The sequence below is a fragment of the Canis aureus genome, chromosome 9 (assembly GCF_053574225.1).
Source record: "Canis aureus isolate CA01 chromosome 9, VMU_Caureus_v.1.0, whole genome shotgun sequence".
In the NCBI taxonomy this organism is placed as follows: Eukaryota; Metazoa; Chordata; class Mammalia; order Carnivora; family Canidae; genus Canis; species Canis aureus.
This window is the reverse complement of record NC_135619.1, coordinates 13,874,929-13,888,413: the sequence shown is the minus strand read 5'-3', so window position 1 is coordinate 13,888,413 and position 13,485 is coordinate 13,874,929. Positions and strand designations below refer to the sequence as shown.

General features: G+C 34.2%; 1 protein-coding gene across 12 annotated transcripts in view; it reads left to right on the top strand.

Annotated features, from left to right (window-relative positions):
* The window catches only part of HEATR5A (HEAT repeat containing 5A), a 112,156-nt gene that overhangs the window by 62,529 nt on the left and 36,142 nt on the right, over positions 1-13,485 (top strand). For 10 of the 12 annotated variants that reach the window (XR_013385950.1, XM_077908944.1, XM_077908950.1 and 7 more), the window contains 5 exons: positions 3,014-3,203; positions 4,076-4,245; positions 6,672-6,698; positions 8,881-9,019; positions 10,990-11,169. Coding sequence is in view for 11 of the 12 variants with exons in the window: in XM_077908944.1 (XP_077765070.1) it covers positions 3,014-3,203; positions 4,076-4,245; positions 6,672-6,698; positions 8,881-9,019; positions 10,990-11,169 (706 nt within the window). In the remaining variant the exon portion in view is untranslated. The remainder of the gene's footprint in view (positions 1-3,013; positions 3,204-4,075; positions 4,246-6,671; positions 6,699-8,880; positions 9,020-10,989; positions 11,170-13,485) is intronic. The other 2 variants (XM_077908949.1, XM_077908948.1) reach the window with 1 other exon arrangement.

Sequence of the window (13,485 nt, the reverse complement as noted above, 5' to 3'; positions counted from 1 at the left end):
TTTGCACTCAGAATTTCCAAAATCAAAATCAGTATCTTTTTCTGAAAATGAATCTTCCTTCCATCTTAAAACATTGACTATTTTGGAGAACTTGATAGGTACCAAACATTATTTTATATTCTTCAAAAACCTTAACATACTTAAACCTCACAGTAATCCCCTTATACAAAAAGAAAACGAGCTTACAGAAGCTAAGTAACTTGCTCACAGCTGAAAGCTAATAAATCATGGAATAAAAAAAAAAAAATCATGGAATCAATTCACAAACACAAGTCATGAACTCTGAACCCATGTTCTTAACTACTTTACCATATTATTGTACATATCTTACTCATTTCTGTTAAAAATCACCATTCTCTTGATGTCTTAATCAAATTTTGAATAATTGACATTCCTCCTGTTCTTTTACTCCCCTTATCTTATCTCTGCCTCCCTTGTGTGTTCCTAATTACTATAGTAGTTTTAGATTCTTTTCAACTCTCCCTAGATGTGAAAACACATTGTTTTCCTGAAAGACTTTCATCTTACCCCTTCCCTACCAAAAATCTGGGGAAACTGCTTATTGCTTCCTAAATCACCTTCTCATTCCAATCTGACCCAGGAACCTTGTCTATTATTACCCCAAAATACTGGCTTCTCTTATAGATGATCTGCCTATTTTCTTTTCTTTTTCTCTTTTTTTTTTTTTTTTTTTTAAAGATTTTATTTATTTATTTGACAGAGCACAAACAGAGAGAGTAGCAGGCAGGAGAGGGAAAAACAGGCTCCCTGTGGAGCAGAGAGCCCGATGCAGGCCTCCATCTCAGGACACTGGGATCATGACCTGAGCCAAAGGCAGACACTTAACTGAGCCACCCAGGCACTTCTGATCTGCCTGTTTTCATCCTATACAGGCCTTTCTCATATCTGCACTTATATTTTTCCTATTACTCTTTTCCCTTCCTATTCCTCTCTGATAATCCAAAATTTTTAGTGTTCTTTCTGAAATGTAGTTTAACCACCTTCTCTTCAAATTTCAACATCCTTAATCCACAGTTAGCTTTCATTCTTTGAATTACCATATTACTAATAGTCTCCTCATCATTATCTAGTAGTTGACTGAGTTAACTTATAAGGTGTTCCATTCTTTCATCTTCCTTTATTGTAGTACTTTTTGCTTCCATTTATTATATTTCTCTTCTTCCCTTTCAAGAAGTCTGTTGTGAATGCACATACGTTTATATTAAATACCTTTTTATTGATTAAGTGCTTTTAGTGGCTCCCAGTGTCATCAAATCTGACTCTTCTTGATTACTGCTATCTCTTACCTAACAGTTTATTTTTGTAGCAAAGTGTAAAAAGTAGTGTAAGCTTTCGGGGATCCCCAAGTGGCTCAGCGTTTAGCGCCTGCCTTCAGCCCAGGGCGTGATCCTGGAGTCCCGGAATGGAGTCCCACATCAGGCTCCCTGCTCCCTGCTTCTCCCTCTGCCTGTGTGTGTGTGTGTGTGTGTGTGTGTGTGTCTCGCTCTCTCTCCCCGTCCCCACTCTATGTGTCTCTCATGAATAAATAAATTAAAAATCTTTAAAGTACTGTAAGCTTTCTTATGCATTCATTGGCAAGAGGGGTAAAACTTTGTCAATTTCCTGAAGGGAGAACTTTTTATGTACTTCAAACATACGTAGAATTAAAGTATACTGTAAGGAACCTATTATACCCATCATCTGACTACATTGATTATCAGCATATGGTCAGTCTTGTTTCATTCATTCATTCATTTGTTCGTTCATTCATTGATTTATTGGTAGCTTAAACAACAGAAATTTATTTTCTCATGGTTCTGGAGGCTAGAAGATCAAAGTGTCAGCCAGTTTGGTTTCTTCTGAGTCCTCTTTCCTTGGCTTGCAGGTGGTCACCTTCTCATCATGTCTTCACATGGTCTTTCCTCTGTGCATGTGCATCTCTAATGTCATTCTATCCAAATTTTCTCTTAGGATATCAGTCACATTGGGTTAAGGCCCACTGTAATAGTCTCATTTTAACTTCTTTAAAGGCCCTGTCTCTGAAGACAGCCCCATCCTGAGGTTCGTTCATGTATACCAGAGTTGACAAACGCATTCTATTAAGAGCCGCTTAGTAAATTGTGTACACTTACATGTCATACAGTTTCTGTTAGCTGCACAATTCTGCCATTGTAGTAACGCAGCCATAAATACGTAAATAAATGAGCATGACTGTGTTTCAATAAAGCTTTTTTATTTATAAAAACATGTAGCAGGTCAGATTTGGCTGAAAGGCATTTCATTTAATATATAAACATTTATATATACATATTTATACACATATTCATTTTTATATGTTTATGAAAGTACACTTAAGTGTGTATCTTTGTGAATAGAATATACAGACTAAACATACCTTGTAACCAGCACCTAGATCAAGAAATAGAACATTACCAGTACCCCAAATGCTCTCCTCATGTTCTCTTCTAGTTACTACCTGCCCCACCAATGATAACCACTATCCTAATTTGCAGTATAATATATTAGTTTTGCCTGCTTTTATTCTTTATATCAATGGAATCCTGTGGTATATGTTCAAGAGATTTGTCCATATTACTGCATGTAATTGTAGGTTTTGTTGAATCATTTTTTTATTTATTTACTTATTTTGAATTTTTTAAAAACTGGAATTTTTGTTCTCCACATAGATTAAACAATAAATAATTTTCAGCAAAGTAGATTCAGTTCAAGCTGTTAGCTAAAGAATCAAACATAGTCTTGGAATTCTTAGTGCTGAGATTTAAGTTTACCATTCTATATTAGATGATTGTCTTTTATTGTTTTTTAATGGATATTTGATGAGAAATTTTTTTCTAAACTTATGTTCTCTATTTCTTTCCAGGTTAGTTATAGCACACAAATAACTTTACTTTGCCACTACTTTATCACTTGCTTCACCAAAGAACAATTCATTGTGTTTTATGTTTCTTAATGCTGCTGTAGCATTTTAAATTATTTTTCTCTGTCTTCACAGACCTGGGCACTACATTCGCTATCATTGATAATTGATTCTGCTGGCCCCCTCTATCATATGCATGTGGAACCCACCCTTTCTCTTATTATAATGTTACTGTTAAATGTGCCTCCTACTCATGCTGAAGTACACCAGAGTCTTGGTCGCTGTTTGAATGCCCTCATTACTACATTGGGTCCAGAGCTACAGGGTATGCATAGCTTATTTTATGATGTTTTACAGTAAAAAAAAATGCATAAAAAATCAATTCATTTCTTATTACTCAAATACTTCTCAGTGACGTGAAGTTTAGCACAGTGTTCTATGCAAATACATGGGCAGAATGTTGAGAGTCATCTTGGGAAGAAGACTTTGACTCCTACATGTTGACATAATAGAAAATAACACAGAAATGAGGAAACTTAATATAAGCTCCACCACTACTTAATTGGGTGAAAATCTTTGTCTTTGGTTTCCTTCTCTACCAAATGAGGGAAAAGTTGAAAAGTCTTTGTGATTGACATATAGTAGGTGATCATGTATTTTGTGAAATACCATTCAGTGTGATTTCTCTTACCTTGAAAAGACAGAGTACCATATTTAGAAAGATTAGATGTATTTTTTAAATGCTTCCTTGACAATTAAGGTGATAGACATTAAGTGGAATAGTTTAAGAACGCATCTCTTCTAAAAAATAAGTCCCCAAACTCAGATAATCTGATTTGTTCAAATATAAAGTATATGATTTTAATATTAGAAAGAAACTCAACTAATTTAAGCAGGGTGCTTAGTTCATTAGCCACTTCTAATTCTGCTTTTCATGAAAATTTGATATAACTTACAGATAGTCCTTCCTATGTTCTTGTTCGCCTAATGATTTATGTTGACGTAAATTTATTAGAGTAAGAATAACAATATAACTAAAAATCTGTCATCTGGATTATCCCTGCATTTGTAGAAGAAATTTACTTCACAGATCCTTAAGTTTAAAATTGGTAAAAAAACAAACAAACCTGGTAATACATGTTTAAAGAGGAATGATTTCATAGACAAATTATTTAAAGCTCTCTGCTTTCATTTTAGGTAATAGTACTTCCATTTCTACCTTAAGGACTTCCTGTCTTTTGGGTTGTGCAGTGATGCAAGATAACCCAGACTGCCTCGTTCAAGCTCAGGCCATCTCTTGCCTTCAGCAGCTTCATATGTTTGCACCAAGACATGTCAACTTGTCCAGCTTGGTCAGCTGCCTCTGTGTGAGTATAAATTTATTAGTGAGTCCTTAGATTTTTTTCATTGGAAACTGTGTATAATAGCTATTTTCTCTCAATTCTAGTCTTTTTTATGGAGTAGGGCCAACTTTCATATAATCGCATTGTAAATCTCTCATATAGTAATTCATTTTTCTCTTAATGTTGAACCTAACATTTGGGATATTTATTCATTAGTCAGTAAACATATCAGGTGCTTAATTGTCCTGGATACTGTTTAAATGCCACAGCACATGGAAAAATTTATGTCGTGTCTTTTTTTTTTCCTTCCGTTATTCTACATAATTACATAAAAAGTTCTGTCCACCCTAGATGGGCAGAACATTTTTCTTTGATATTCTAGTTGGCATAAGGCATCAGTGTCTGGGTTTTAATAATATGTTTAATATGCTAAAAGTTCTGGTAAAGTGGTTTATAATCGTCACTAGTTTTAAGATTTACCTTGAGAATCACCAATTTCTGTGTGACTTGTTTCAAAAATTGAGTTACATTTGGAATTAAAACTTGACACCATTGCTTTTACTTCTCCTAGAATGTCCACAGCACATTCCCATTAGTAACATGCCAGTGGAGCATCATTACTTTAGACAGACTTTTTGTTTAAAAGCTTGAGGCAGGATATGCAGCATTTCAGACCTTGAAAGAACTTCAGACATCTTTCAAACCAACTTCCCCAATAAAAGAAGAAACCAAGGACCAAAAAAATCAAATAATTTGCCCAAGTTAACATACCTAGGTGTAGTGGTAGCTCTAGTCTAGAATCCAGGTTTCTATACTCCTTGTTCAGTTCCCATTTCTTTATTTCGTACTGACTTTATAGTTATGGTTACCTCTTAATTCTACCACCTCCTGGCTTCGTGGCTTTATGGAAGTCCCATAACCTCTTCCAGCCTTAGCTACCTTGTCTATAAAACACAAGGATTACACAAGATGCCACCTATAAAGGCACATGTCTCAAGCACTTAATAACCATATATGTTATTTTCTTAACATATAATTTTTACTTTATATTAATCCTCATTGTGATTTTCACAGGCAAGATTATGTAAGACTCTTTAAAGGAGGATGTGACTGACTTCTGATAGAAACTTGGTTGCTATCTGGGTTAAACATGTAGTAGAGAAAATAGCACTAACTGGAAAAAGGATTTTACTTTTACCACTCAATGAATTTTCCCTAGGAATATTACTCTTTGTATTCTAGGAGCCATCACTAAAACCAATCATTGAAAAATAGCCACTCCTTTGCAAATTGATCAAACTTTCACTCTCCATTTTACTGCCATTTTTTTTTCTAGAATTATAGTAGAAACTTTGTTAGTAGCCTTTTGAAATTTGTTTGATACATGAATTCATCTACCAAGTTTATTGAAAAATAGCAAAACTTACTACTAATTCTTGATGAATTGGATCTGACCAAGTTTGTTACTTTTTTTCCCCCAGACTGAGAAAGTTTACATATAGAGAATAATAGAGACTACTATCCTAAAAGAAAAAGATTTTTCTTTTAGGAATATTTAGAACAGTTGAGAAAATCAGAATTAACAATTAACAAATCTTATTCATGTTACTCATAATATTTAAGCTATAAAATAATTTTTCTTATACAGAAATCATTTAAAAGTTGCTATCACTGTAGTTTGTTAATTTTATTAATTTTTAGTAAGCTTTTATTCTGAATTTATTTGATTGAATTTATTATATTTTAGAGTATTCCCTGTAGTAAGAAAATTGCTTTTGCTTTTCTGTTTAACAACTTTATGATCAGATTTTCTTTTGTACAGAGAACTTAATTATTTAGCATGAAATGTTTTCATATTAATTGAAACTCCTTGAATATTCAGAATACATGTCATCATTAGGAAAGAATCTTACTGGAAAGAGTTTTCTTCTAACTGCATGCTATGTAACTTCCATTCTGAACTTGGTCTTAGCTATACTAGTAATTCTGAGTACTCTTAGTTTTAAAAGTTGGCTTCCAAGAATAAAAAATCCATAATTAACTTGTGATGAGTTAAATCATTAACTTTGTCCCTTGCTGTACTCCTGCTCATGTGAATGCAATCCAGATCACTCCTTTAATACTCATGTCTCCTTGATCTGGCTTTGTTATTGAGGTTTAATGAGAGATTCCAAAGGAAAACCTAATTACACAAATGTACATTTTTAAGTTATTGTATATTTTATATCTTTACATCTTGAGTTGACTATTTCCAAGATCTTAGCTCAACTCATATTTTAAAGTTGGAAAATGAAGTAATTGTGGCATATTTTTAAAGCTGAAGCTAAGCCAATTTGAATGATAGCTCTATGAACATTTATATTTTAATGCTTAGCTGACTGTTGTCAAAATCATCCTAGTATTTATCTTTTGGTTTTGTCATGACCAGTCTGTCATTTGTTTTTGTGCAGGAGATCTTGTTGGATAATTCTGTGTTGGTAGGTCCCTGACCCTCAATTCCTAACTTTTTTTGAGGTTTGCAGTGCTGTTTCTTTGTGTTGTTTTTTTGGTTGTAGATGTTCTTGTTCTCCCCTGCATCTCTTTGTTTAAGCTAACCATTAATGCAAAGTCCAGTATGTGTAGCATGTTACATGGTGTTTATTTAATACCACTGTAAACATATCCTCCCTAACCTTCTCCAGCTGGTGCACTCAGTCCTTGCACTTAATTTTGCATCATTTTGATTTACATATTCATTTCAGAAAGGAATTGTAATTATGGTTTGACTTTATTTCTACATTTTGCCTGCTCGGTTTGTTTGCCTTAACTCACTGTATTCCTCTTCCCAATATACAATGCTGGAGAATGACATGGAGATATTAAATGTTCCATTTTGCTTTGTGTGATCGCCTTTAATCTTTTTTCTTCCAAACAAGTAAAGAGTACTTTTAAGCATGCTTTCTCTAAGAGTGTTTGACCAGCCTGAATAAATGCCGCACCTGCCTTGTATTATATGCTTGTACAACTCCAATGAAAATAATTAGTAGATTCATTAACTTTTTTTTAAAATTGCCTTGTAGAATGCTTTTTTGTCATTGTTGTAAAATACAACTGTAATCTTGGGCATGAGTAAACTTAATTTTTTTACATTTTAACTCTTCCGTTACTCTACATACTAGTTTCTAACAATGGTTCTTTAACATGATTGGAATGACATTAACTTGTGAATGGGATTCCTCTTTCCACTTTTGAGTTCATGATATGACTTGAGGGTATAATAGAATATATTTATAAAGCAGTTCTCATTGATATGTTTCACTGCTGATACATTCACACATCTTTTCTGTCTTTTGACTTCTGATAAAATTTAGGGTTTCACTGTCTTTGCATATATTTCTTATGTATCAGAAACCAGCTGTCACTACCTGCTCTTTTTCTCAGAATTTATCCTCTGCTCTTTTCAACAAACTCACCTACTTTAGTCCTGTTTTTCTCACATACACCAGATCTAAATAAAGATCACTATAAGAATTAGGCTATTACTTCTCAAATCTTGTTTGGAAAATCAGTAATGTAAAACACATATTCATTGTCATAAACCACCCTAAACTGCTCTTTACTTCCATAGTTAGAAAAAAATAAATTTCAGAAACCTATACTTCATTTTATTTATGAATCACTGAGTAAGAATTTGTATCCAGAAAACGTTGACTTGTTTTAATTGTTCATTTAAGGTATATCATAATCCTGTCATTTACCTTTAGTAGATACAGCCTCAGTAGATACATTGTTCAGATACTTCTCAGTAAAAAGAATATGTATTGAGTGTGTCAGCAAAAATATTCTCTCTTAGATTTGTACAAGTCTATGTACATATATGTGTATCTCTAGAGAGTGTTTTTGGTGAATATGTTTTCTGAGTAAAACTCTTTTCTGCTGTTACTTGAAAATGCATTTACTTACTCTATATGGCATCTGAATAAAATACTATTGATAAAGACTGTTAATAATAGTTAATAATAACTAACATTTATTGACACTCACTACTTGCCAGGTACTGTGCTAAGCCCTTTTGCATGTTTCTTTGTGTTAATTTTGCAACAGCCCAGTGAGATGGGGTAGTGTTATTTCCATTTTACAAATAAGAATAACTAAGGCACAGAGAGATTAAATAATTTGCCCAAGGTCACAAAGCTAGTAAGTGGTAGATCTAGGATTCAAACTGAGGCAGTTTGACTCCAGAGCCTCCCTTTTAACCAATATGCTATATTGCTTATATGGATCTGTATAAATTTCTACTTAGAAAATGTAAAACATTATAAGGTTGCATGAAGTGCAAACATATGAGCTACAAATAAATTCTCAATTATATTTTCTCTCAAAACTATTTTTGTTCATTAAATTTTGTGTCTTCTAACACTCAAGAGGCTTCTGTTTGGATTTATTTATGAATAATGCATAATCAAGTACATGTGCATGTACTTAAGCTATGTCTAGGTTATAATAAAAAATATGTACTAGAATAGTTTGAAGAAGTTTCTGTGTATTTAATAAACTGCATCTAGTACAGTGATGGGCTGGATAGAATTAGGAGGGATCCATCCAGTGAATGTCTGTTAGACTTAGTGTGAATGCCACCAAGAATTTCAGCTCTTTCATTTCCCAAATGGTATTTTTCAGGTGAATCTTTGTAGTCCCTATTTGTTACTGAGAAGAGCAGTACTGGCCTGTCTCCGTCAACTTGTACAGAGAGAAGCAGCTGAAGTTTCAGAACATGCTGTTTTGCTTGCTAAAGACAACAGAGAAGAGTTGACTTCAGGTAAGACTTTTTTATCAGCATTATCTCCAGCTCAAATGACTGTTTTAATTTTAAATCTTCCATATAAACATGAGGTTTTAAAATGAAATTTAAAACTTAATATATAATGTCTTAAACCTGCTAGTTGCTAACAATCACTGTCATTTTAGCAAGTGATGTTACTGGTTTAGAGCAATGGTTTTCAAACTTAGGCCCCCAGACCAGCAATATCCACCTCACTGAGAAATTGTTAGAAATGCAAATTATTGGACCCCATCACAAGTGTGCTTAGCCAAAAATCTAGGAGTGGAAAGCAGCAATCTTTTACCTAGGTTTTATAATCCCTGTTAATGTATATTGAAATTTGAGAGCCTCTCAGATTTTAGAACAAGGTTTTTCACAACAATCAATTGAAGTTGGATTCTTTAAGTAGTTTGCCATATGTACCTTTCTTCCTCTGAAATCTAATTTAATAAAATTTATCATAGATGAATCTTCTTCAGGTTAGAGAGTTTTTATATCTTCTTTATTTTATACCTTCTTTATTTTAGAGCTGAATTAAAGGATTTCTTAGCAAGATTTGTTTTAAGTATGTATATCTTTATTTTAAAATTATGTAAGTAGGGACGCCTGGGTGGCTCAGTGGTTGAGCATCTGCTTTCAGCTCAGGTCATGATCCCGGAGTCCTGGAATTGAGTCCCGCATCAGGCTTCCCGTGGGGAGCCTTCCCTCTGTCTGTGTCTCTCATTAATAAATAAATAAAATCTTTTAAAAAAATAAAATTATGTGAGTAACCCAAATATGCATCACAAATTCAAACAACCTACAAAAATAGTAATGGTAATATCTTACTCTTTTTTTTTTTTTTTAAAGGTTTTATTTATTTATTTATTCATGAAAGACTGAGAGACAGAGAGAGCCAGAAACAAAGGCAGAGGGAGAAGCAGGCTCCATGCACTGGGAGCCCGATGTGGGATTCGATCCCGGGTCTCCAGGATCGCGCCCTGGGCCAAAGGCAGGCGCCAAACCGCTGCGCCACCCAGGGATCCCTATCTTACTCTTTTATGTATATAGTTTCCAAAGTGCCATCACACATTTAGAAGTCTCAGGCTTCACAAAGCTTTCCAGTATCTAAAGCTCTCAGATCGATGTGTTTTACTGTCAACTTGTGCTCCTTAAATTAGTTGTTATTATATTAAAACTTAGTAACTCTGACTTGAGTTAATCAGCATTGCTTAACTAGTATAGTAGTCATCAAACAGGTTGCAACACTCATGAAAACGATGACTTACCTTAACCAGAGAAATTTTAATTATCTACATCTTTTGCTTTGGCTTTCATTGTGTAAACATGCTGATATATGTTCCTAGAATTTTTGAATTAGCTGTATGAGTAAAATACAGTAAAGAACTCATGTGGTTTTCCTCGTTAGTATAGTGGTGAGTATCCCTGCCTGTCACATGGAAGACCGGGGTTCGATTCCCTGACGGGGACGCTGAAGGTTCTTTTTGGGCAGCCGGGGTGGCTCAGCAGTTTAGTGCTGCCTTCAGCCCAGGGCCTGGTCCTGGACACCCGGGATCAAGTCCCACATCGGGCTTCCTGCATGGAGCCTGCTTCTCCCTCTGCCTGTGTCTGTTCCTCTCTCTCTCTCTCTCTCTGTCTCTCATGAATAAATAAAATCCTTTAAAAAAAAAAAAGATAATTTCTCTTTCAAAATAGTGTAATAGTAGCATAATATTTAGAATCTAGATGCTTTCATAAATGCTAAAAAAGTTAAATTTTCAAGAGAAAATTTATTTGCTCTTTTGGCACTTTCAGAATTAGAGGAAGTAGATGCTAAACCAAGGCTTATGTTTCTCCTTTGAGGTGCTTCATTACTTTGCAGTGAGAATATTTGCATGTAATATTTTAATAGCTTTTGAATATGTGTGCTTCTCATATGGCAGTTTTGTTTTCTGTATTACTTAGATCATCGATTTTCTTCTTGTCAGATGCTAACATCAGAGAAGTGGGCCTTGAAGGGGCATTATTGACCTTACTAGATAAAGAAACAGACCAGAAGTTATGCCATGATATCAAAGAGACTTTAAATCATATGCTTACATCTATGGCAGTGGATAAGCTCTCCTTCTGGTTAAAGCTTTGTAAAGATGTACTTGCTGCATCAGCTGGTAAGTATTGATGGTTACCGTTTGGAATAAAATTGAAAATGAAAATAATATATAAAATTATTTGCTGGTGACAATTCATCAATTTTGTCTGAGTATTTGGATTTTAATTGCTTTTGCTTTTTTCAAATGAAGATTCTAGTGTTTAGGGATGCCTAAGTGGCTCAGTGGTTGAGCCCACATGGAGCCTGCTTCTCCTCCCTCTGCCTGTGTCTCTGCCTCTCTTTCTGTGTCTCATGAATAAGTAAATAAAATCTTAAAAAAAAAAAAAAAAGATGTAAACAGTAGTGTTTACATCTAACAATTATGCCTGTGGTTTTTTTTATTCTTCTGATTATCTTTATGACTTCCTTGTATAAAACAAGCTAAAAGTGCAAAAGTGATGACATGACTTAGAGTAGCCGCATCATTTGTTTTCATACATAATATTTGAGAGATCGCATCAAATCCACTTAATAGAAAAATCATCAAAAGTTACATTTTGAGCAAGCAAGTTCCTATACACTCAGTAATATTGATTTTAAACAGGGTTAGAAAATAGTGTTATTTCCTAATGTTTTTGTCAGTATAAGATACTTGTTAGTGAGAAAGTGTATTATAGTCTTTCAAATTTATATCTTTGGAGTAAGAGAAAGTAAATGAGAGGAAGAAAGGAGAAAGATCAGTTCTGTTCCAAGTACTATACATACTTTGTCTGATTTAATCCTTTAACCATCCAATGAATAGGCAGTATTATCCCATTTTACACAAGAGAAAACAGACTTGGAGAGGCTAGGTAATTTGCCCCAAAACACAACAGATGTATTCAGACCTTACCCTACCTCACTTTAAAATCTGGCTTTTGGGGCAACTGAGTGGCTCAGTCAGTTAAGTGTGCCACTCTTGATTTTGATTCCAGTGACGCATGATACCAGGGTTGTGAGATCGAGCCCCACATCAGGCTCTGTGTTCAGTGCCGTTTGCTTGTCCTTCTCCCTCTGTTCCTCCCACTGCTCATATTCTCGCTCTCTCTCAAATAAATAAAATCTTTAAAATAATAAAATCCAGCTTCCTACTGTATTAAAATTAGCGCTTAAAATTAGTTACCCAAGCCTTATAATTTAATATGTATCTGAATTATGTGAAAGGAAGCAAGGTATTTAAAAAAATTTTTTTTTTAATATTCTCCACTGTCTACCTTGGTCCTATTCTCTTCCACTGATTTATATTCATTCTTTCAACTCTGTTATGAATCATCATATGTTTCCCTCTGTTAAAAGACTCTCTTCTATCACCACTACTTGAGACTTACAAGGACTTCTTTGTTTTTTTTTTTTTTTTTTTTTTTTTTTTTTTTTTTTGAGACTTACAAGGACTTCTTTGAAAGAAAATCTATTATGTACCTAGATAGACAGGTTGATTACTTCTCTGGTGTCTCACCTGTTGTTTTTTTATACTTCTACATCATACTTCTTGCGCTTACTTGTTCAATTTTATTTTGCCATTTGTTCTTTATCCTTTGTAGTTTGGCTATATCCCTTCTTATTAGGAAAACACACATTTCAGTCTATATTGTTTATTATCTTAGTCTTAAGACAGGACTTTGCCATAATTTTGTGACATATTCGCTTTCATAACACATTCAAAAAATGTTCATATACAAGATGATTTAAGGGAAAAAATGTTGCTTTTTTATAGCATTAGTTAAGTTAATAAGTTAATATGAAGAGGAAATAAGGGCACCTGGACAGCTCAGTCTATTGAGCATGATTCTTGATTTCAGTTCAGGTCATGATCCCAGGGTTGTGAGATCCAGCCCTGTGTTGGGCCCTGTGTTACTGACCAAGCAAGGAGCCTGCTTGGGATTCTCTCTCTCCTTCTCTATCTGCCCCCTCACCCACACATGTATGTGCGTGTGAGCTCTATCTATCTAAAAAATAAAAATGCTCACTCACTGGCTCTGGCCGTTTGGACATTATGAAACTATAAATGACAGCAATGAGTCTATCCTAAGAAAAATATTTTCGGACATTTTCAGTGGGTTCGAGAACCTTTTATCTGTTCAAGGCCCTACTGTTAAAATAACCTCCTTAGTGTAACCACCGTGCTCCATGCCAGAGAATTTTGAGGTTCCTTAAGTAACTATCTATATAGGGGACTAATAATTATCCTAGTATTTAGCATCATATCTGTATTACCATGTTTTGTTTTTCGCTTTGAGTATAATCAACAACTTTATCACTTTGACCTAGAACATTTCTTAACAGCATTTTTTTTTATTTTTTTATTTTTTTATTTTTATGATAGAGAGAGAGAGAGAGAGAGGCAGAGACACAGGCA